Below are 25950 nucleotides of genomic sequence, written 5' to 3'. Positions count from 1 at the left end.
AAAATATAATTAAAGACATTTAAATATCAGGATTATAATAAGTATCATTGATATATTATATTTGGAAAAATCACTTCGGTTTTTAACCTGTAATGTTCTTCAACTTTGCACTCTATTTTGACGTTTTTCTTTTTTGATTCTAGCATCACTGTTAAATATTTTGTAGACAAAACACGTGGATGGCGAACAAAATTATAACAAGGAGTCTTTTATGAGTTTTTGCCTAATACTTTTTTAGCGTCTAATGGTTCATATGCTTTGATCTATGGTCGTCGTTCACGCAACTCCTCTTGTTCAGCATTGATACAGAGTCCTAGCTTCCATATGACTGAAAACAGTATCCTTTCTTTTTGGTATCATATGAATGGAAATGGGATCGGAAGCTTGAATGTTTACTTAGTCAGTAAACACACTCGCCTGAGAATATGGCAAAAAACTAGACGCCAGAGTCTAGACTGGCTACTTGCAAACATACCTGTAAGCCCTGGGATATCTAAGGTAAGATATAACTGATATTATAATGTAGCACGCTAAGTAATAAGATATACTTGTATGAATATATCATAAATATTTAGAACATTTAAGAATGAATTAAAAATGAAAAAATAAGAAAAGTTGCCTGATAGTGTCGAATTGGAGTGATTGATTTTTTTCGTAATATTTAGTCGGAAAGCTGTTATATGTGAAAACACTGATAAATCATAAGTTAATGCAATGTATTATTAAACCTTTTATAGGAAATGAAATTTAAATGTACTGCCTAGAAGTGCCTTATATCTAGAAAAAGATCGACGGATTGAATTTCTCATTATTTTCTCACGACTCTTTAAAAATTACTATAAATCTGGTCATAGTAATTTATTGATAAAATGATCATCCTACATTGCTATCAATATTGTGTTGGCACGATTGCACACAATGACCTGGTCAGTGTGGAAAAAAGGTTAAAATGTTCTTATCATAGGATTGAAAGTAACGATAATAATTCATTCATGTCTGACGTTTACGTATTTGGTATTTCAACTTATCAAATTAGGTTTAATTTCCTTTAAAAAAAACCCTAACACTGTTTATGATATTAAACAAGAGCAGAGAACTTTCAATATTAAACATTATTTGTAAGGTAAATGTTTTGGCAAAGTCTCCAACAGTTGTCATATCAAAATTATTAAGAACTTGTTTTGTGGCATATTTTGTCCATGTTAAAGTTTGGACTACTGATAAGACCAAAGTTGATTATTCTTCACAATAGAAATCTCTTAAAAAAGGAGGTCAGACTTGTTTGATTTATGTTTGTAAATTATAAACAAATACAAATTGAATCAAGAGCATTGCTAGATTTTTGGCAGATAAATAGTGTAATGTACAAAAGTGGAGTTCCGTTAGTTTTCTCGTTTGAATTGTTTTACATTGTCTTATCGGGGCCTTTTACAGCTGACTATGCGGTATGGGCTTTGCTCATTGTTGAAGGCCGTACGATGACCTATAGTTGTTAATGTCTGTGTCATTGTGGTCTTTTGTGGAGAGTTGTCTCATTGGCAATCATACCATATCTTCTTTTTTATATTTCCAACTTATACAGTTTTCAAGGTCGTTATTATATACACGAATAATGAAAACTCAAATGAAAAAATAAGATTTGGAATAAAAAATATATATCTATTTACATACAAACAGTTTAATTCAATTTCAAAAACAATAGTATCGGAAATTCAAACTGATGTCTCGTGACGTAACTTTATTTTTACTAAAGTAGAAGGAGCGGAAATACTATGTCATTTTACATTGTAAAAGAATCAAAATGCATCAAACATAATAAAATTTTACATAAATGTAACAAAGCTGTGGAATTTGACTTTCGAATTTCCAAAATGACCGCCAAAATGACCGCCGTAACTTTGGGAACAACACAATGCTTATAATTGAAATTTGAACATCACGTTCTATGTTTGTATTTTCTTCACTTCTTTTCAAATTCATGTTTCTGTAAATATTATCACAATCTATCAAGCGTTCATATACTTTCACTTGTATGATTGCATTGTTATCTCAGTGCAATAATTGAAATGCTGTCTTATTTGTAGATAGAATTTGAGGCCACAGCAAAATATCATTATGGTAGCGATCTGGCAATAGATGATATAGCCTTGACAACAGGTAAACAAATATTTCAAATTGTATTTATTTCTTGAAGTAGTATAGATAAAGGAAAAATTTTAAAATAAAATAAAGAATAAACAAAACGTATGCTTTGTTAATCGAGTTTAACTGTCGTCATACTAACTCCTTTGTAACTTCTTTGTGCCGTATAGTAGGAAATATAATTCTATGCGACTTTGAATTTATGTATCAGAACAATATCTATCATATGTGCTTATATTAACATTTGTAGATTTTGAAAATAATGTTTGGTTTAATTATAATTCTTTTATGAGTTACTAATATGCATATTTATGTTTAATGTACTTTTTCTTCAGCATCTCCGTCTTCACTGTGGACAACAACCACCTCATCCCCGACAACTGTTACTGTTGCTTCATTACCTATTCATTGTAATTTCGAAGATGGTCTCTGTGGATTTCATACTGATAATAAGAAATTTCCATCCGTATCATGGTCAAGAAAAAGCGGAACAGAATCACTTGGAAGTTATATATATTTACGGGGTGATAATACAACAGACACTGGTAAACATAAGTATTTTAAGATTACAGGAATACAGCAGTATTTTAAGATTACATTAATACAGCAAATGTTCTTTATGGACAGTATTTTTTAAAGATAATGTGTATTTTTTTATTTTGAGTTTTACGTTTTTTTTATAATATACATTTTTCGTTTATTTAGACACAAACAAAATAAATAATTTATTGAAGTTTTTCTATGAACACATCTTAGCAATAAAACAAATAAAATTGATGTTAAACACGAGAGCCCTACGAAGAACAACTAATTATTCTTTAATGAAAGGTTAGAGTTCACCTTTGGAAAAGTGAGATCAAAAGACTCTTTTTTAATGTATTTTTTGTTAATATTTAGAATAAAAAAAAAACGTTTATTCTTCTAAACATCAATCTGGTAAGAAGATTATAGGAAGTATACTAATTGAACTATAAACAAATGTCACGCAAGTGGGAGGTGAAGCTAGCTATAAAACCAGGTTTAACTCCCAGTTATCATCAGACACGAATAAAACATACCTTTTTAATATTGTGATCTAAGAAATGTTGTGGCCTTCGACTGGTTTCCGTTCTTAGGCCATGTTGTTGTCTCTTTGAAACATTCCTCATTTCCATTCTCAATTGTATTATCATGAAACTAATTTGATTCTGATAGGATTTACCGATGTGTAGAATGTTTTTAATATTTAATGTATTTTGAAAGAATATAAAATACAGATATAAAATACAGATATTTTACTTTTATTAGTCTCGTACTTTTAGTTTAAAACACTAGTATTATGGTGTTCTGGTTGTATATTTTCAACAGAGTATAACAATTCTATTCTTTCATGTTGTAGGTTCATATCTTTCGTTAACTATATATGAAGAGACAGCTTTGAGTGGAGACAAAGCTAATTTATATTTACCTGCAATACGTACTAGGAATATGACTTGTTTAACATTTGCCTACAGTCTTCCTAGCCACACCAGTGGTAGTATACAAGTTTTTGATACAGATACCAATACGGGTACTGCTACACTAATAAGACAAGTGTCGGACTACCATGGACCTAACTGGAGGTCAACATTTGTACAGTTCTTACCATCAGCTGACCCACTGGAGGTAAGGAAATACATTTATTTTTATTCTTATATATTCGCTTTTATTTTTGGAAGAGTGATTTACAAGGCTAAAAATATCGAACAAACTATTAATATAATTTTAGCGTTTTAACAACTGCAATGAGGACAATTAAAAGGCATCTGTTAAAACAGCAGGATAGTTATTTTCACTTCGTCTTTGATCCCTTCAAATGTTTTTATTGAAACCGTCAAATTATTACTTTGTTTGGTTTCCTTCTCTATACTATGTTTTTCATTGTATTAATTTATTGTTCTACGACTTTACTATATGCTTTTATTTGAAAATGACAAATATGTATTACAGATTGTCCTTGAAGGCTCTTACACAGGAGAACCAGGATGTATAGTTACCATTGATGATATTCATTTAGAAGAGGGCATTTGTAAGTATAAGTGTTATAGAAAAAAGAAATGATTTGAAGATAACAAGAGGAACAATTAAATTGTATTGGTAGTAATGAAAACGTAAAGAACAATTGTATTTATAAAATTTTAGACCTACGTAAATATATGCGTAACATTGTTTTTTATTCCATTTTTCATTTTGAAATATTTCTTTTAGAAATTAATAAGCAATTGCTGCCATTATCAATATTTTAGAGTTTATGGCATTGAACTTCGATTTATGTCGAAAGTAAGTGGTTTACTAAAAAACAAAACTGACCTCTATAGAGTGATAAGACATCATTCTAAAATAAATTGTGTACTCAGTTTCTTATTCGTTATTTTTATCGATGGTTAACTTTGTTAAGATTGTTACGCATATCTGTTTTGATTCCATTTATGCATATATAATAGATTCTGTACCATAACGTCGAATGCTTAAATGAAACTGGTACAAATACTAATTATACATTCATTGAAAATAGAGATAATTTACATCCAGGTGACGGATACGTTCAATCAACAACGACGACGACAACTACTAGACCGACAACGCCCACTTTACCTGCCATGTCAATTAGAGAAACTTCATCCTGTCAATCGGAGCATGGATATTTTTTAAGGGAATTATCCTGCGACTTTACCAGTGATTTGTGTAGTTATAGCAAGATAGATTCTCCTGTCCATTGGCAAAGGAAGCACGGAGCAGGTGGCAGTTGGCTTTCAAAAATTCCAGAAAGAAATGATACAAGATCAGGTACCGTACTTCTCTCTCAGTCATTTGTTTTACCAAAGATAAACACAGCATCGTGTATGTAACCACGTATAAGATTTTGTGAAAGCAATCCATGTATTACTGAAAAAAATCATACCAGTGTTTTGGATATCAAAACCTAGTCAAAACCTTAACTTAATTTCATCATCGGTACAAGGACATCATTCGTAAATATAAATCAAGATGCAAACATCTTGAAGTATTTTTCATCCCATCTTTTATGGTAATATTCTTTACAAAGCACAACAATGAGTCCGATGTTAGAACAGGTAACAAAAGAAACTAAACAAAATGACAATGATACATAATTTAACAAAAAACTACTAGCAGTAACTGACATGCCAGATCCAGAGGTCAATTAAACTGATTGAAAGATTATGTCTTCAACGTGCATACTTTTCCCAATTATGCTTTCTATCGTAGTCACTAATTGTAACTTAAACATAAGGGAAGGTATAACTTATATATATCCTTTATTTCGTATACACATCATAAACTATTGAATGTTAGTAAGATATTTAGCAGATAATTATAATAATTTTGTATATTATTTTCAAAGGGTACTATCTTACATTGAATATGTCAAATTGGCAAGTACCCCATGGTGAAGGAATACTCAAAACTCCAGAAATAAGTATCTCTTCGGTTTGTATAGAATTCTGGTACAGTATGCCAGGAACAACTTCAGGTATTAAAATTGAGATAGAAACTTCTTGGGGACATGTTGAGACAATTTGGCAGAAAAAGGGAAAATTCAACTATGGTAAATGGAGTAAACAGGCATTGGTTATCAACTGCTTCGACAGGTTCAAGGCAAGTATCTTTACGGTGTGTCAAATTTCGTTTATAAAACAGTAAGTTTATGAATTTTAGTTGACTTCGTGAAAACTTTACTTTGTTATTTCATTTGTAATGAATATGCAACCCGACAAAATATAGGTGCATATAGTTTCTGGATGTGTATCCTTCCCTGGTTGGAATGAGTCATATACAAATTGAAAAAAAATCGGCAGCAAACGCCTTCTTCTTTTCGAGCTAATAGGATAAATGTGAATTTTATTGTCACTGAAAATTGAAAAAATAAAAAATAAACTTGAAGAAATAAAAATATGATTCTGGATAGTAATTTGAGTTTCCAATGCTTTGAGGAAATGAAACGTATACAGATGAAAGATGTAGGAAAAGGGAAGATGAATATTGTGGAGTTTAAAGGTCAAAGGTTATGGTCACTGTTGTTAATGGTTTTTTTTTATGGACGGATTGATATGGTAGTTTGAGTTTCCTTTTCTTGATTGAAATGAAACTTATACAGATGGAAGATGAACTAAAGATGATTGTTTTTACGTCAACATTGGATAAATGGTATTCTCGGTTTCATTATAGTGCATATGCTCCTGAAAACTGCATTTTTTTGTAGAGAACTTTTGTTTCTCTGTTGGTGTTTTTCTTTTTAACCATGTCGTTGTCAATTCACTTTCGACTTTGAATCGCAAGGTATCTTTCGCCTCTCTTTTACTGTTTTAAAATACTCAGTTTAGTAAAACAGGCAGCCAATTTTTTTATTGGTGGAGGAAGCAGGCGTGCCCGGAGAAAACCGTCGACCTTCGACAGGGAAACTGATAATTCTAGTCAATTAAGATTTGAGTCGAGTGCACCCGCACGAGTGGGTTCGAACTCAAACCTCAGTCTTGACTGGCCAGTAAATACAGTAGTAAGTACTTAGACCACTCGGTCACCGAGGCATCTGTATTTGATTGATTACTATCTGTTTATGTTGAAAGCACCATACATACATTGACCTCTACATATCTAACAAAATATTTCACCGGTATGAAGAAATAAACACTATCAGCATTGACAGTATGATAGTTAGAATATTAGCTGCTTCCTTGCACATATAGAATCATATTCAAAACAGTGTAGCTGTGGCCATTGATTGACAACCTTAAATTATCCCATTACTGGGGCAGATTACGACAAAAGAGATGATTTCAGCTTTCCAATTGTGAACTTTCCATTTCTAAGTAGCAACATTCCAGCAGCACCTGCATACGGGGTATATATCTCCCAATTGATACGATATTCTCGTGCTTGCATTTCCTATCATGATTTTCTTGATAGAGGTTTGCTGCTCACAAGGAAGTTATTAAACCAAGAATTCCAAATGGTGAAGTTGAAATCATCCCTTCGTAAATTTTACGGACGCCATCACGAGTTGGTTGACCGTTATGGAATAACCGTTTCACAAATGATATCGGATATGTTCCTTACGTCGTAACTACAATCCCCTTCCCTTTCATGAATATGACCTACCGAATTAGACTATTTACCGGATTTGTAATCACATAAGCAACACGACGGGTGCCACATGTGGAGCAGGATCTGCTTACCCTTCCGGAGCACCTGAGATCACCCCTAGTTTTTGGTGGGGTTCGTGTTGTTTATTTTTTTAGTTTTCTATGTTGTGTCGTGTGTACTATTGTTTTGCTCTTTGTCTTTTTTATTTTTAGCCATGGCGTTGTCAGTTTGTTTTAGATTTATGAGTTTGACCGTCCCTTTGGTATCTTTCGTCCCTCTTTTATGTGAACGTTTGTCTGTAACAACCGCTGCTCACTATGTACTTGTTAAAGGCACTTAAACTGTGGGGTCACATAAGGTTCCCAACACCTAAATAAAGAAATTAGAAAAACTAATCAGGAATAACACGATATTTTGATTTATATCAATAATATAAATCAAAACATAAAGTTATTGCTGATTAATTTTTCGAACTATTTTAATATTAAAGGCGTTAAGAACCTTTGGTGACCCCACAGTTTAAATTCTATAATAAGTAAGTAGTGAGCAGTTGTCGTTGCAGACACACGTTCACCTAATCTGCCCCAGTCAATGGGATACTTTAAAGTTGTCAATCAATGGCCACAGCTACACTGTTTTGAATATGATTCTATTTTTATTTCATATTTTTAAAAATATTTACTTTGTTATATCACTACAAAAAAGTATTTTAAACAAATCTTTTTTTTTCCAGATTTTATTTTCTGCAAACAAAAGGACATCCATGGCTTATGTTGGAATTGATGACATCCATGTTTATGGAAAATCAGAAGGTAGGTTTAATAAACTGAGGGAACAAAAAGGATATTGTGTATATATTTATAAACCAAAAATTACACAAAGTTAAGCCAAAGACAGGCTTATATATCTGGACCCTGTTTTCACGAGTAAACATTTGGTTAAATACATCGTTGTATGAATATAATCGCTGGTTAAAATTAACCCGGGGCAAAATTGGTTTAGAAACCAAGAATTAGATAATGTTGCTCAACTTCTTAAAATTATTAAGTCACAATTATATTGACAATTTTCTATGATCAGAAACAATTAAACTATTTTTTACGTTTATGATAACACACAACCGTTGTTAGCTTCAAATTTCATTTGTTAATAGAAGTGCAATATGGACGTGGTAAAGGACATTTTTGTTTTGAGATTCGAAATGCAGTGATTGCTGAATTATACTTTGTTACTTTATATACATATACTATCTTCAAAGAGATGAAATTTCGCTTGCAACGTATTTGAGAAAATAGAATAACTGAATCAATAAAATGTTGATCTGATTTCTGGGTAAAACACATATAACGTTAACGTCAATGTTAAAGGGGGAATGTGTATTCTTATTTAATCATTTTGAATCAATGATTCTGATTGCATGACAACCAGCGTAAAATCATATATCTACCTGTCTGTAGAGAAGGGAGACCTACATTTTGAATTCTAGAATATATTGACACTATATTTCTTCGATAATAAATAAAAAAAACTCACATTTTTCGATTAATAATGCTCTTTGTCTATAATGTTATTACATTCTGAGGCGTACAAGAAGCCTACAAAACAGTATTTACATTTAAGGATGTATTATTCTGACTTTTCAGTCTCGTTCAGTCTCGTTGAAATCTCGTTCTTGAATTATTTCCAAAACATGTGATACAAGTGGAAAATATCAATGAATTTTAAAAATATTATAATCAAACATAACTCTGTAAAAAAATTGTATATTTACAATGAATGGTTTTTGAGTAATCCAGTTTTCAAATTTTACGATCAATCAAGTCAGTACTTTTAGCCTAAATTTTGAGGAATGAGTGAGGGATACAAAAAATGGTTTTACAAAAATCATGTACATCCAATATCATTTTGGTCTTTTCATATTTCTTAGATATGTATTTTTTCAATCATTTATAACAAAAAAGTTGAAATAATATGCCTTTTGTTCTTAAAACAGAGAAAAATCACAAAAATCCAAATTGACAGCATGGTAAATTTTAACAAAAAAGCGTCAAAATATGATAAAACTTTCTTATATTAACACCTACCTATATTTTTTTTAAGTTAAATTTATTCAGATTGATCCATTTCATCTTTATAGAAAGCATGAAAAAAAGTTTAATTTTGGAACTGTGATTTTTTTCACGATAATAGCCCAAAAATAGGTAAAAATTGATGAAAAATGGGAAAATCATCAAAATAGGGCATTTTCAAAGGGACGTAGAAAAAAAGAAGTGCACAACCATATGATTTTTTCTTCACCAATTATTCTGTTACAGTCTTATAAACCCAAAAATCAGGTTAAGAAAAAAAGTTTAATTCTAGAAGATTTTGGCTCCTCAGAGGTGTACATCTTTAAGCTTGGTCAACTTAAAACTTTTTTCCATGTTTACTGTCGCAAATATCCGTTTACTAGCTCGGCTAGGTAAACTAATTGTGCGACAGTAATACCCACGTTTGACGTAGGACAAGTTTCATATTAGTTATCTCTTGAATGGGAGTTATGGACAGTGATGATTTATAAACTATAGTTACAGAATGAAATCTTGTAAATACATTTCCTCTCTGAGACTCTTATCTCGATAGGCTCGAGTAAATGGATTTATCATCCGTAATCACACTTTGTGACTGTATTCCACAGTACACATCGGCTGGGGAATTTTCACCAAGTTGTTGCAATTTGATTATACATGTTTGGAATACTGTATCTTTGTCAACTGTTTCGATTTAGACATAGATAAGGTATTATACCAAGTCAGGAATATTACAGTATAGAATGAAATTCAAAACAGTGTAGCTGTGGCCATTGATTGACACATTAAAATCATCCATTGACTGGAACAATTTAGGTGAACGTTTGTATGTAACGACCAATGCTCACTATGTACTTTTTAAAGACACTTAAACTATGGGGTCACCAAAGGTTCTCAACACCTAAATAAAGTAATTCGAAAAATTAATCGGAAATAACACGATATTTTGATTTATATCAATTATATAAATCAAAACACAAAGGTTATTCCTGATTAATTTTTCGAATTATTTTATAATTAAAGGCGTTAAGAAACCTTTGGTGACCCCACAGTTTAAATGTCTATCGTAGGTACGTCGTGAACAGTGGTCGTTACAGACAAACGTTCACGTAAATTGTCCCAGTCATTGGATGATTTTAATGTGTCAATCAATGGCCACAGCTACACTGTTTTGAATTTCATTCTATATTCATTCGTTTGATGTGTTTGAGCTTTTTTTTTTTAAATCAACAATATATTGCTTGCTATTTTTAATTTCTTTCACTAGTCCAGCATTCTAGTCAAGGGTCTCTTTATTTTAACAAGAAATCCATGACTTTCCGTTTAAAATTTTCCTCGGATTTTAGTACTTTTGTGATTTTCTTTTTATAAGAAAGCCAAATCAATTAGCTATTTCTTAGACATGCTGTAATCATATTTATTTCGTAATTTCTTATATTTAAAATTACCATTTTCATGCTTGCCACAAAGAAATAGTTTTATTTACATTAAGAAGGACATGATAAAAGCTAAAACAATGTTTTCGTGTCTGAGATTTCTATATGTCATGTTCCATGAAAAAGACTGTGCCCCATTTCGTTTCAATGACCTTGCAAGACCTTGATTTTCAAATTAGATATATTTTAAACTATACCTTATATAAAAAATCTGAGAAACAATTTTATATATAGAATTAATATCTCTCTATAAGCTCACAAAATATCTGAGACACAGTTTTGAAACATTTCTTATATATAGAATAGAAACATGCAGGTAATTGCTTAAAAAGATTATTAGTTTCTCTTCTTTAAAAGAAGGGAGAAAGATACCAGGGGGACATTCAAACTCATAGATCGAAAAATACATTCAGTATTAGTTTTTTTTTCAAGTGCTTGTCGTTCGTATGCTTTAAAAAATTACCACAATACCTTTTGTTGTTTAGTTATTTGTCTTATTTGTTTTTAGTCCTCTAGAATATATCTGTCAGTAAATATTATCGTTGGTTGAATTTGTATTGTACAATACACGAATATTAAATAGAAAAATGCATTTCGCCAATTTACTTCAGTTACTTCATCAAGTGCCGTCACGAATACTGCTTTCATTACAAATCTTACCTCATCTTCAAGTAAGGATACAAGAACTTCTACCAGAATGTTGTTAACCGAAAGATCAACAAAACAGATAACCATACCGACAACTGTACAGAAGACATATGCTTCAACAGATCTGAAATTTACCTAGAACAAAACGTCACCCACTGGAAACACAATAGCATCATCAACATTACAAGCAACGTTAAGTAAGTACATAACTTAAATTTTGCAAATTGACCCCCATTTTTCTTTTTATAAATCTTTTGCTAATTGTTATGAGAATATTTTCACACCAAAATTACAAAGGCTAATATTTCGACAAACAAGTACTTTGGCCTATATTTTTGGGGCTCTTTTGGTTCCCATTTTAATCCCCTGTCAATAGTATAGTAATGTTATGAAAAGCTTGTTATTTTGAAACTGAGTAGCGAACTTCCTTAATATGTAAAGTAGTTTTTCTATGATAATAAAACAGATAAAACCATCTGTCAAAGTTATATTGCATAGATAAAAAGGTTTAATACCACCTTATACATTTCTTGCATTCGAAGTGTTTTTGTTTTATTTACTTAGTATGAAATTAAAGGATATAGAAAAAAATGATGCAAAAATGGATTTGATAGATTGGATGTACGATTAGTTTCCTAACGCTGAATGAGGATTTTTATCCATGCTTTAGATTTGCTTACAGAAGATATTTCTATAGGTTGAATATTAAAAAGAAACACGATCAGCAGAACAAGACCTACATACTAGTAAAAAAATAAGCGAGATTGTCATTTAAATCCTTAAAAGAGTTATTGACCGGGAATGACGATTTTTACAAAATTTTCTTTTCGAAAATAGCAGTACTTCGGTACTGGCATGAAAATACGTTTTTTTTGTGTTATTAAAATTTACTGTTACAAAATGATAGAAATTATTATAAATTAAGGAATGTATCTCCCTCATGCAAAGCTCTGATTCCTTTCAAGGATTTGGCTATACTTTTTGGACCTTTTGGATTATAGCTCTTCATCTTTTATATAAGCTTTGGTATTCAAATATTTTGGCCACGAGCATCACTGAAGAGACATGTATTATCGAAATGCGCATCTGGTGCAAGAAAATTGGTACCATTAATTTTATTAGAGTAGATAGAGAAAATATAGAATAACCAAAATGATCGACAGAACAAAAGTTAAAACATATCAATAAGGTCAGACACAAAACAGTTGACTTATATGAGTTATTTCTTTGAATGATAGTTATGTCTCCTTTTTTGTGTATTGTTTTGCAAATAATATAGTAGATAAACACTATCCATAGTAAAGCTAAAATGATCAAAATCACAATAGTAACAGATGAATTTACAAATAGTAAAATAGTGAGCAGGACATGAATTGCAATTCAGTCTACATCGACAAAGTCTACAGTGGGCTCCTGAAAGAAATTATTGCCTATTTGTACTAATGTTTCTGCTTTAAGGTGGCTCCTGGGTACAAACATTTCAGCAAAAAATTAACCTTTATTGTTTCATTACAAGTTTTATTTAGTACACTATGAGTTATTACTTTATGATATGGTACAAAAATCAACCCAAAAATTGATTCGGCTTGGCCCCAGATGAATTTTAAAATGTTTATATCATTGAAAAAGTTCCAAATTATCTCCCTTTGGTGCAAAAATGCCATTTTTTGGCATTAAATTTAAAATATCTTTTTTTAACTCATCTGTGACTTATATTTTTTATTATTGTTTTCAAATAAGCTGTACATAAACTAAATAATTGTAAAATTTAAGCGATTTCTGTAATTAGGTTATTTTTTTATTTCGATATTACATCTATTTCTCCTATTAGTTCAGCAGAAAAAAAAAGTACATTAACAAAAATGTATGCTTCTTCCAGAGGCAGATTGTGAGCTTAAATGAACGGTGATCCCATCTTTTTATTTCATTTTCTTTTAAGTATATGATAAAGTTCATTTATAAAAAAATATAGCGAAATTTTATATTAGAAAAAATATTTGATTTATACCCAGGAGCCTCCTTAACAGTAATCTGTTCGAAATAATCTTATTGCATTTCATTAATTTAATGCAAAAATGACAGATGAGCGATGCTGGCTCGATCGAGCTTAAAGTTTAGCAATCTATCGAGTTTAAGTTTGAAATAATCGCTGTTCGTATGCACCTTATAAATGATCCAAACATCTTTACGTTGTTTATCTATCTGTAACTTTCTTGTTTTATCCTTTAAACTAATTGGACAGAGTTTGACTGTCCCTTTGGTATCTTTCGTCCCTCTTTTGTTAATGAGTTCAGTATCTATTATTTAGTTAACACATATTAAAAAAGTTATGCATCTACCCAGTTTTCCTCAGTAACTAGATCATGTTGTGTCACCATTACTGCATTTATTACAAACTTTATTTCAGCTTCAACTAAAATTACAGAATTGATGACTACTTCATAAAAACTAGAAACAAACAGATCAACAAAAAAGATGCCAATATCGACAACGGAACACCAGACACATATCTCAACAGATTTGGAATTTACGAAGAACATCCATTCGTCAACCAAATATCCATCCTCGCCATCTATCTTACAATCTACGATTAGTAAGTACCTCGTTAAAGATATAAAACTATGTTTTTATTAACATGGCAGTAAAAACAAAAGATAAAAGTTCTACAGTAGAAATGAAATATGTAAAACAAAATCAGGCACAATGGGGGAATCTGCGAAGCTGCTCTTTTTACGATGAATACATTGTCACGATAGACTTATATGAACCATATAGCTATACTCACCAGAAAGTCAAAGTACCTTTACAATATTAATTGTCATACTTCTTTAAGTACACTAGTGTTCTTCATAAGTTAGTATTAAGTGTTTTCAAACTTTTATAGTTAAACAGAAGACAATGTTGTATACATTTCATTTGTTGGCTTCTAGCTAATAAATTTTTACTAGCAAATTGCTAATCAACTATATAAACATCTTTTATTTGCTTCTTACTAACATCTTATTACAAGAAAATTGCTTACATTTTTTTCTTGATGACGAGTTTGTAGATATTTTTTTATTTGAAACTGCAATAAAACTCAATTTGGTCAGTCTTTTTTGCGACTAGTCGAAACTTTTCGAATGCTTCGAGTTAAAATATTGAGAACAAACTGAATTTGTAATTGAACCCCAATAGTCGAACAGTTAAAGAACACCATTGTTTTATTGGTGCTCTAATCTAATGCATTTTGAAATTGAAATTGAAAGTAGAACTTGTGGAACTCACAACGGGGTGAAACCGGTAACCTATGCAGAGAAATCGTTTCTTGCTATAAATAAAGGAAGATGTGGTATGAGTGCCAATGAGACAACTATCCATTCAAGTAACAATTTATAAAATTAAACCTTTATAGGTCAAGGTACGGCCTTCAACACGGAGTCTAGGCTCACACCGAACAGTAAGTTACAAAGGGCCCTAAAAATTACTAGTGTAAAACCATTCAAACGGGGAAACCCTCGGTCTAATCTATATAAAAACGAGAAACGAAAAACACGTATAAACTACAGAAACAGATGACAACCACTGAACATCAGATTCCATGCGTACATCACCAGTCATTGGAATCAACACTTATTGTCTTTAATAAGACAAAATCGAGTAATGATTAGATCAGACGACTCTACGACACCACTACATCTACTAAAGATATAAATATGCGAAAATATGTTCCCCTATCATCCAGTTATCGATTATGACAAGTGAACTTACAATCTATAGTGTTGATTTCAGTCGTTTTCCTCAGAAGCCAGTCTTTGAGTCTAGGGAAAGACTCTGTTAATAAGCCTGTATAATGTGCAAAATGAAAACAGCACTTCATAAAAAGTCAAATATCACAAATATCGAACTCAAAATACAAATATCGAACTCAAAATTCAAATCGAATTGTCCCTTATCAGATGGCAAAATTAAAAGCTCGGACACATCAAACAAATGGGAAACAACTATGGTATTCCTGACTTGGTTCATGCATTCTATTAAATGGGTGATTGAGTCAATAGGCATCAACATAATTTCTGAAATTGCCATTGAAGAACTTGGCAAAATGTTTTGTTTTGGAATTGGATGATGTTGTATGAATTTAGCCTCATATATGTGTAATATGTGTTTTAAAAAAGTCAACCAGACACGGAAATAAACAGAACTTGAGTTGAATGATACTAGGGGTATAAGCCTTTAATTAATTTAAGTACATATGATCCGTGTGCATAAAAGGTTAGTTGATGATAGATTCAATTGAATTTACTTTATCACAATATTTATCAATGGGCAACATTATCCCTATTACATGTTGACTGCAATATTTCATTAGTTATGGAACACAAGTAAGTGTCTTAGCATGGTTAACTTTTGAAATGCTCAATGATTTTGTTTGTGGATTATTAAAAATGAAAAAAAAATTAATGTTGTATATTGTTTCTTTGTTTGTCGTTATCAATTTGTAATTCGGATATTGTCGTCTAAAATTTGATTTGTTGAAAATCTTTGCAGTTGATATTTTGTTATGGAACGGAGAATATAAAATGAAATATAAATAATGTTATTGTATTTTAGTATCTACACCAAGTTCAGTAAGCACTAATGCGGTTGTACCAAAGTCAACAACTCCTACTACCATCATGATGTCAAATTTGAAAACTTCTCACACTGGTCAAACAACAACTCTAGACACAAAGACACCGTCCAAGTATACAAATGTACAGCAAACAAATTTCTTAACAACTCCGTCCCATACCGAGAAGAATACGACATCTACATTACATTCAACGTCGAGTAAGCATGTGACGAAGAAGAAAACTACTACAGATGCAAAGAAAACTACTTTGAATAAACATGATAGTAAGACAACAGATCATAGTACTACACCATATATTATTCAAGTGACAAAGAAGACCTTCACCACCAAAAAGAATAAAGCGACAAAGTCTGAAGCTGAAAAATCAGAACACATAAGTAAGGGTGCACAGGCAGGCATCGGTATAACTGTAGCGTTGTTAGGTGTAGGGCTTGTGGTAGCTGTTCTCTTTATAATGAAGAAGAAAATAAGCACGATAGATCAAGGAATTAAATTAAACAAAAATGAAATTCAATTGGAAAGCAAATATACGAGGACGGAAACTTACATAAATGGTGACACAAAATGTGTTATAGAAAATGGCGTTAGTCAAGCAAATAATCAAACTGCATGGACATCAACTGAACCATTATGTGAGCAGTGAGGGAATAGATCAAATTCAGTGTGATTAACTTGAAATCCGTCCATTTTGTATGAAACAACGTGAGCATAAAACGAAAACAGACAGACAGTGTAGAATACATTTAACAATGACGTGTTATAGTGTTCGATACGTTATGCTTACATTAATTGTAAAAGAGATACTACTAGTATTACAATTTATCATTTCGCAAAAACCGCCAGTTACTTGGAATATATAAATTTAAAACACCACAAATATAATAGAAACGCGTTAATTTTGCTGATTTTATTGTGAAAAACTTATCAGCTTGAGATGAGGAAATATACACATTTTGAAATATTCTAGTTGTGATACAAATGCGACTTTAATCCTACAATGTTATTGTCTCGGTTTAATTAAGGATGTACACCTCTGAGGAGCCAAAAATTTCTAGAATTAAACTTTTTTTCTTAACCAGATTTTGGGGTTTATAAGACTGTAACAAAATAATTGGTGAAGAAAAATCATAGGTGGTGCACTTCTTTTTTTGCTACGGCCCTTTGAAAATGCCCAATTTTGATGATTTTCCCATCTTTCATCGATTTCAACCTTTTTTTGGGCTATTATCATGAAAAAAATCACAGTTCCACAATTAAACTTTTTCTCATACTTTCCATAAAGATGAGGTGGACCAATCTGAATAAATTGTACTTACAAAAACTATAGGTAAGTGTTATATCAGAAAGTTTTATCATATTTTGACGCTTTTTTGTGTAAAATTTACCATGTTGTCAATTTTGTATTTTTGTGATTTTTCTCAATTTTAAGAACAAAATGCATATTATTTCAACTTTTTTGTTATAAATGAATGAAAAAAGATATATCTAAGAAATTTGAAAAGACCAAAATGATATGGGATATACATGATTCTTGTAAAATCATTTTTTCTATCCCTCACCCATTTTCTCAAAATTTTGGCTAAAAATACTGACTTGATTGGTCGTAAAATTTGAAAACTGGATTACGCAAAAACCATTCATTGTAAATACACATTTTTTCCCACAGATTTATGGTTGCTTATAATATTTTAAAAATTCATCGATATTTTCTACTTCTATCACATGTTTTGAAAATAATTCAAGAACGAGTTTTCAAAGAGACTGAACGATACTGAAAAGTCAGAAGAATACATCCTTAAACAGGTCGGGACCACTACCTTATATGGAAATGCATAAATTAGCATACTTATGTTCTCGCACATGTAATTGTTTATTTACATGTGACGCAATTTATTTTTACCTAGGTTTTTGACCAATCCACTAAATGAGTCACAATGCATGATGGACTACTACGTGTTTACAATCAATCAAGAACACGTGTTATTTACTGAAAAGCAACACATTTTTTCGTGCAATGCGGGATTCACAATTTCGCTTAGTTTTTCATTTTGTGTATCCTCATTTATAGTTCGTGATATAAAGTATTACTTCCATGCTCAGATTAACGAAGAGTTGTTTCTAAGCGAAGAAAAAAGGGTTTGAATTACCCGATATATAGCCATTAACATGTTTGATGATGGCACAGAGATTTCATGTATTTGTCCACCAGAAGCAACGAAACAACAGCGAAAAAACACAATTACCCATGAGACAAACTTACTGGTGTAAAGTAAGCCGTCGATAAAGTATTGATATTCAAGAGTACAACAATGTTCGTATAGATAATTAAAGGCAAATGTGGGATCCTTGAATTTTGTGTTAGTAAAAAAGGCGAAGAAATATTTACATACATGGCAGTGTTAACAAAATCTATAAGTATTTTTGTTGGTCACATTTCAGTATATGGGACTTCCAAACTGTTCCCTTTTTTTTTAAGGTAGTGAAGTCAGCAACTGTAGTTTCAGTTTTTTTTTTTAACGGGCTCGGACATTTGCCAAACTGAATAAAATCATTACAGCTGATTTCTTAAACCTGCAAAGTAAAAATTTGGTTGGCTTGCTTGCTTTGTTTGTATAGTTGTTTATACAAGCTTTGAAAATAAGATTGACATCTTTAAACAATATATATATATAGGCATAGTTTAACTTGTATATTTTATATTTTGTACAATATACAAACAAAGCAAGCAAGCTAACCAAAGTTTTGCTCCACATGCATTACGAAATAAGCTGTAATGATTGTATGCATATGTATGTGCGACAAGGTGGAAAATTTGATATGTTTTGTGAAAATTGCAGCGTTGGATCTATAATAAAAAAGAAGATGTGGTATGATTGCCAATGAGACAGCTGTCCACAAGTGACCAAAATGACACAGAAATTAACATTTATAGATCACCGTACGGCCTTCAACAATGAGCAAAGCCCATACCGCATAGTCAGCTATAAAAGTCCCCGATATGACAATGTAAAACAATTCAAACGAGAAACTAACGGCCTTAATTATATAAAAAAGAAATGAACGAAAAACAAATATGTAACACATAAACAAACGACAACCACTGGAATACAGGCTCCTATACAATTTTTTTTTAATGGGATAGATTTCTTGTCCTTTTATATATTTAATTGGGCCTTTTTTTTCTTTTTCTTTTTTTTTTTTACTGTTTTACACAAGTAATTTTTGGGTCATTAATAGCTTACTTTTCAGCATTGGACCTATGACTGCTTACTTTACTAAATTATGTCTTTGTTGGAAAGATGTCTCATTTGACACTCATACCTCATCTTCTTATTTCTATATACAAAGCACGTTTTAGAAAAAAAATAATAGGTAATATGGCACCCACTATGATCCAGAGACTTTTAATATTGGAGATATTTTACATATGTCAACAGGACAGCAGACGAACGATAAAAAAAACCTCTGAGGTATATTTTGTGATAAAATTAGCAACAAACGGAAATTATCGATGGATGAAACTATAGAAAATGTATTGAGCTCTATACCGTAACCGCTCAGTGGCGGATCAAGGGGGCGGGGGATCCGGGGGATGGACTCCCTTTTTTTGGACGATCAGTGCATTTGGATGGGGACATGTAGTTGGAACCCCCTCCCCTTTTGTCCAGGGTTAGGACCCCCTTTTAAAATGGCTGGACCCGCCCCTGCCGCTTTCATAACACTTCTTTTTAGAATACTGAATATTATGATGTTCTTACTATAAGTTTAGGTCCTGATAAAAAATAAATACACATTCAGTACAGAAAGAAGTGTTTCAATGAAAGTTTCGTGTTTTTCTAGGCAGAAATTATTTTGCAATGACATTATACATGTTTAAAAGAGCTCAAATGATTTTTTTACTGGACAGTGGTCACTTCATTGGATATTTCACTGTTTCATGTCGTGAAATTAATGCAGGTTCAATTCATAACAATGCACAAAACCGGTTCAACTACTTTTGCAAGGCGAAAAAGAAAGTCGAATCGTGAAGCCAATAAACAATATTTTTTTAATCTGAGCATGCAAATTGAAGATTACGTTATATATTTTACATTAAATATATTTGCAGAATAAAAACTTTGGTAATGAGAGTCCCAGACAATATATTAATTGACTGTTTTCCCACTAATTCCACGTGTTTTAAGTAGTAGTTTACTCGTAGTAGCCCAAAATGCATTGTAGTTCATTGAGTCGATTGGTCAGTTTTTCAAGGCCATATTGGCCTTGTGTTTTGGAAATTACTATGCAAATATATTCTGACGTCAGAAAATCTAGAGTTCTCGACCTGTTAAACTGATCTTAAACTTATTGTTAACAAATTTGATAGAACCACAGAAACAACTGTCAGGTCAGCGGTTATTGATCTTTTCGTGTTTCAGTTTTTTAAATAATTCGATTCACCGGAAAATCGTCTGTCATTGTTGAATTGAATTCGACCCCGACAAAAAGCGGGGAGATGGTAGTTGCTCCGGAAGGGAAAATCTTTATACTATTCCTCTGATTGTTAGTGTATATTCAAATGTCTAAAGCAGAGTAAACATCTTAAATGAGTTCGATTGACTCCAAAATATTTCTAACATATCTAGTTAATGTATAATTATGGAGTGAATTATGGTAATAAAACGTTAGCCTTTTATATGTTGTAAGAAAGTGGTCCCCATTTAGTCATAATGTACATATATTTATTGATAAATTGTTTCTGTTGATTAATGATTTCTTAAATTTGTACACAATTCATTTCTCATTTTGTGTGCTTTGTGTTTTGTTTGCTTAAATCGTTTATTTATTTTGTGTATTGTCTTAAGTGTAATCTGCTGTTTTTGTTATTTTTTCGTAAGTAAAACATTTTTATCGACAAAAGGGATTATGTGTCGTCTTTTAAATCAATCTATACTATAAGAATTTTTAGAAACTTACATGTAAAATTGAGAATGGAAATGGGGAATGTATACATTATGAAGCGTTGATCATTTCGTATAACAGACAGTCTCGTAAATCTATTAACTATCGTTGTTATTCTGTGGTTAATATGTAGAAATACTATTATATTATTTTTTATGTAGTTTTTTGTTTTTAAATTTATTATTACTCTTTTCCCGTCATGTAATGCTGTCATTTTAGCAGTATATTTATCATTAGCATTAACCGTGGATGTTTGGCTAGCACAACACCAGGTTTAACCCACCATTTTTTTTAATGCCCTGTACCAAGTCAGGAATATGGCAGTTGCTATCTAACAGATCGTTGCTATGAATGTTGCATTGTTGTTTGTTTTTTGTTGTGTTCTGTTATTTCGTTGTTTTCTTCTTATAATTGATGTGTTTCACTCAATTTTAATATAGTTCGTAACCCGGATTTGTTTTCTTTCAATCTATTTATGACTTTCGAGCAGCGGTATACTACTGTTGCCTTAATTTGTTATAGTTGTTTTAATCGTCCTGGGTGTTTATTTTTAAACTCTGACAATTTGTTTGTAAATTTGAAAGAAATATGTTAATTTGAAAGATTTCAACTGAACCTTTTTGCCTGTTCTGGTTTCGTGTAATACAAAAGATATGGCTTTAAATCTATTAAACACTACACTAAACTTGATCAAAAAGGAACACGAGGACCAAGAGAGTAGGCGGCTACAAACAAAGTGTTCATGACATATTACATCTGCAGCTTTTATTATTCAGTGTGCATAACGACGAAAAAAAGCAACAAAAGTTCCTCGACAATACCAAATTTGTATGCATGACCTAGTTTGTTGGCATTAAAGGTAATAATCTTTTGCATGTGAGTCCGACATGTGAATCCACATCTAGTCACTATCGGGTACAATCGGTAGTTTTATAGATGAGACTGAATTTGTTCTTTAGAATATAATACTGCAAAAAAATGTCACTAGTGATCTGAGATATATAACCAATTCGAAATGGTGACTGTAAAACCTAGATTGTGTTCATTTTTGTGCTTCATTCTCATACATCTGTTTGAAAGCATTTTTTTTTATAAGGAGAACAATCCTACTCATAAAATTTGTATATTGAAAACATGAATGAGTGTTGCGTACCAACTGGGATACATAAATGTCATACGCATGACCTTTTTCATAGAATTTCAACTACACACATCCTTAATGTCGATTTCATATTATTTCCCAATGCGTTTGGTTTGCTTATTTGTAATTGATAAACATCTTAGATAGACGTTAATCGAGAATATCCGTATTTTGTATTAAACATTAGTTAATGATTTGCATTAACGTACAGTTTAGGGAGAGGTTGATTGAAGAGCAGTTGTACAAATAATTTCAAATATTATCTCTAACTAAATGTTATCAACATTATTACGGATTAAACACCGTTGTACTAGTAGCCTTAGTGTATTTGTCCGTATTAAGAGCAATGGACAGGATAATTTTAATTAACTTCGGATTTATTGTTATAGTCACAGGTGAAGCTACATCTTTGTATTTTTATCCCTTAATTGTTTTCAATATCATATGAACAATGTAACAACGAAACAATAGAAATATTTTATCGTTTACTTGAATTAAAATGAAATCATGTTTATTTGCTCTTTGGTCGAATTGTTGTCTCTTTGATACATTCCCAATTTCCATTCTCAATTTTATTGATTAATCATTTTTTTATTCTTGGAAAAGGGTTAATACACCAGTTTTAATTATGGCCTTTCATATTTGTTTTAAAACTTCATCAGTTTTCTATGAGTTCTTTAGTAACACTAAAAGCTTTTGCATTATTTTCGTACCTGAAATAATCCGACGAGAAGAAAACAGAAGATACTAAGGGAACATTCAAACTAATAAGTATAAGAGATAATGGTAATTATGCAACAAAGGCCAAAAGACAAACAAGTCGACAGAACACTACATATAAAAATTAATGACTAACCAAACACGGAACCAACCTAATTTACTGTATAAACAACTTCTTATACTGGGAACATTTTCATTTTGAATTAAGACCTCATATCTAATTCTGAAGTAAGAACTGTTCACTAATAAATCATGCTTGCCGGAATTTTTTATAAATCGGAGTATTGAAATGAAAATCAATTACGTATCACGTAATTGATATGCAAAAAAAGAGAAGAAAATAAACTCAATACTTTGTAAATGATGATTTCAAAACCCCAAAAATAAATCACGAACTTTTGTTTGGTAGAGAAGGAGACAAAAACGAATAGTTTCACTTCAAATATATAATACCAGCATCTGTTACGTCTTAGATCATTATTAATATGTTTTGCTTAAAGATGAGACAACTCTCAATATTAAGTGACATTTAAAGTGTTATCAATAAATGGTGTTCAGCAATATTTATCTACATGCATCACTTTAATTTGTTATCAACAGATATGAAATTTATCAGTGCAAATAGTAATGAAAGATAACTCTTGATTCTTGAAGACAGAATTGCACTTTGATTGACTTCTAGCATAAGGAAGGACATGAAATGACAAAATAAGTCAATATATGTATATTGTCAGTGCCGGTTTCGGTGTCTAAAGGGACCGTATCTCAGTGTACTGTAAGTTGAGAAAGATAATAGGACGATATGTACGGTGATATCCATCCCATACGCAAACAGATATAGACCTTAATCATGTTAGGATATTTTTCCAAATATTCTATTGACACCTCTACTAATCCTAATCTTACTGTGAGAATAAAGTTTGTTTTCTTTTTTAAATTGAGTTAAATTAATTCGTTATAGATTTCTAGTTTCGGTTTGATTTCAGTGGTTAAAATCATTACAAGTGTTCCCCTTTGGTATCTTTCACCTCTCTCTTATCAAAATAACTTCAATTTATTATTTCCTCTTAGGTCTGATCTTCAAATACATTTATTTTATTCAAAATGCCTTCGTTTATTTTTATTTTAAGTATTTGTCTGCTTGAAGTGTTTTCGGAGAGAACTAAAGCAACAATAGATTGTAATTTCGATAAGGATTTGTGTGAATGGCGTAATAAGGCAGACAGTTGTTTCAATTGGACGATTGGTAACGGCAAAACAGGGGATAAAACATCTGGTCCGATAGCAGACCATACCACTGGGTGCAAGTATATTTTTATTGTTGATTTATTTATATTTGATTATCATAAGGGAGATAAATAAATGATTATCATAGTTGACACACATATTGATGCAATTAGTCTTATTTAAAAACGTAACAAGATAACTTTTAATTTTTTAAGGAGCGTATGACTTAGAGAAGGGGTGCATTTGTGAGTTATATATAACATCGTGTGAAGCATTCAGAAACATGTTTTAAACAAATACTTGTGTGATCAAATAAATTGACGGAATAAAATAAATATAAATTATATTTAAAAAAAGCATCAACTCATACATCTTAATTTCTTTAAAGTATTGTGTCACTTACAGATTTCGACAAATAAACAATGTTTTCAATTTTTTTAAATGAGAAAATATAATTAAAGACATTTAAATATCAGGATTATAATAAGTATCATTGATATATTATATTTGGAAAAATCACTTGGGTTTTTAACCTGTAATGTTCTTCAACTTTGCACTCTATTTTGATGTTTTTCTTTTTTGATTCTAGCATCACTGTTAAATATTTTGTAGACAAAACACGTGGATGGCGAACAAAATTATAACAAGGAGTCTTTTATGAGTTTTTGCCTAATACTTTTTTAGCGTCTAATGGTTCATATGCTTTGATCTATGGTCGCCGTTCACGCAACTCCTCTTGTTCAGCATTGATACAGAGTCCTAGCTTCCATATGACTGAAAACAGTATCCTTTCTTTTTGGTATCATATGAATGGAAATGGGATCGGAAGCTTGAATGTTTACTTAGTCAGTAAACACACTCGCCTGAGAATATGGCAAAAAACTAGACGCCAGAGTCCAGACTGGCTACTTGCAAACATACCTGTAAGCCCTAGGATATCTAAGGTAAGATATAACTGATATTATAATGTAGCACGCTAAGTAATAATATATACTTGTATGAATATATCAGAAATATTTAGAACATTTAAGAATGAATTAAAAATGAAAAAATAAGAAAATTTGCCTGATAGTGTTGAATTGGAGTGATTGATTTTTTTCGTAATATTTAGTCGGAAAGATGTTATATGTGAAAACACTGATAAATCATAAGTTAATGCAATGTATTATTAAACCTTTTATAGGAAATGAAATTTAAATGTACTGCCTAGAAGTGCCTTATATCTAGAAAAAGATCGACGGATTGAATTTCTCATTATTTTGTCACGACTCTTTAAGAATTACTATAAATCTGGTCATAGTAATTTATTGATAAAATGATCATCCTACATTGCTATCAATATTGTGTTGGCACGATTGCACACAATGACCTGGTGAGTGTGGAAAAAAGGTTAAAACGTTCTTATCATAGGATTGAAAGTAACGATAATAATTCATTCATGTCTGACGTTTACGTATTTGGTATTTCAACTTATCAAATTAGGTTTAATTTCCTTTAAAAAAAACCTAACACTGTTTATGATATTAAACAAGAGCAGAGAACAATCAATATTAAACATTATTTGTAAGGTAAATGTTTTGGCAAAGTCTCCAACAGTTGTCATATTAAAATTATTAAGAACTTGTTTTGTGGCATATTTTGTCCATGTTAAAGTTTGGACTACTGATAAGACTAAAGTTGATTATTCTTCACAATAGAAATCTCTTAAAAAAGGAGGTCAGACTTGTTTGATTAATGTTTGTAAATTATAAACAAATACAAATTGAATCAAGAGCATTGCTAGATTTTTGGCAGCTAAATAGTTTAATGTACAAAAGTCGAGTTCCACTAGTTTTCTCGTTTCAATTGTTTTACATTGTCTTATCGGGGCCTTTTACAGCTGACTATGCG

General features: G+C 31.2%; 2 protein-coding genes across 2 annotated transcripts; both read left to right on the top strand.

Annotated features, from left to right (window-relative positions):
* The first annotated feature begins 3529 nt into the window (after positions 1–3529).
* Positions 3530–13861, top strand: LOC143073765 (MAM and LDL-receptor class A domain-containing protein 1-like). Its single transcript, XM_076249521.1, has 6 exons — positions 3530–3786; positions 4111–4189; positions 4693–4947; positions 5525–5778; positions 7997–8075; positions 13824–13861. Exons 1-6 carry the CDS (start codon positions 3610–3612, stop codon positions 13859–13861), a joined length of 882 nt encoding a protein of 293 aa, XP_076105636.1. The 5' UTR covers positions 3530–3609.
* LOC143070794 (uncharacterized) lies at positions 7995–17831 on the top strand. The gene is made up of 4 exons (XM_076244932.1): positions 7995–8075; positions 11380–11613; positions 13824–14009; positions 16010–17831. The coding sequence occupies exons 3-4, from the start codon at positions 13892–13894 to the stop codon at positions 16672–16674; spliced, it is 783 nt and encodes a 260-aa protein (XP_076101047.1). The 5' UTR covers positions 7995–8075; positions 11380–11613; positions 13824–13891; the 3' UTR covers positions 16675–17831.
* Positions 17832–25950: the final 8119 nt, after the last annotated feature.

The sequence above is a fragment of the Mytilus galloprovincialis genome, chromosome 4 (assembly GCF_965363235.1).
Source record: "Mytilus galloprovincialis chromosome 4, xbMytGall1.hap1.1, whole genome shotgun sequence".
NCBI lineage: Eukaryota > Metazoa > Mollusca > Bivalvia > Mytilida > Mytilidae > Mytilus > Mytilus galloprovincialis.
Note: the sequence above shows the minus strand (reverse complement) of the source record. Positions and strands in the feature narration are given on the sequence as shown.

Excerpts from the sequence above, each read along its gene's own strand:
- LOC143070794 (XM_076244932.1), top strand. The coding sequence starts at position 13,892 with ATGCCAATATCGACAACGGAACACCAGACACATATCTCAACAGATTTG. Across the intron at positions 14,010-16,009 it reads TATCTTACAATCTACGATTA|TATCTACACCAAGTTCAGTA; the intron begins GTAAGTACCTCG and ends ATTGTATTTTAG.
- LOC143073765 (XM_076249521.1), top strand. The coding sequence starts at position 3,610 with ATGACTTGTTTAACATTTGCCTACAGTCTTCCTAGCCACACCAGTGGT. Across the intron at positions 3,787-4,110 it reads CATCAGCTGACCCACTGGAG|ATTGTCCTTGAAGGCTCTTA; the intron begins GTAAGGAAATAC and ends TATGTATTACAG. Across the intron at positions 8,076-13,823 it reads TGTTTATGGAAAATCAGAAG|CTTCAACTAAAATTACAGAA; the intron begins GTAGGTTTAATA and ends ACTTTATTTCAG.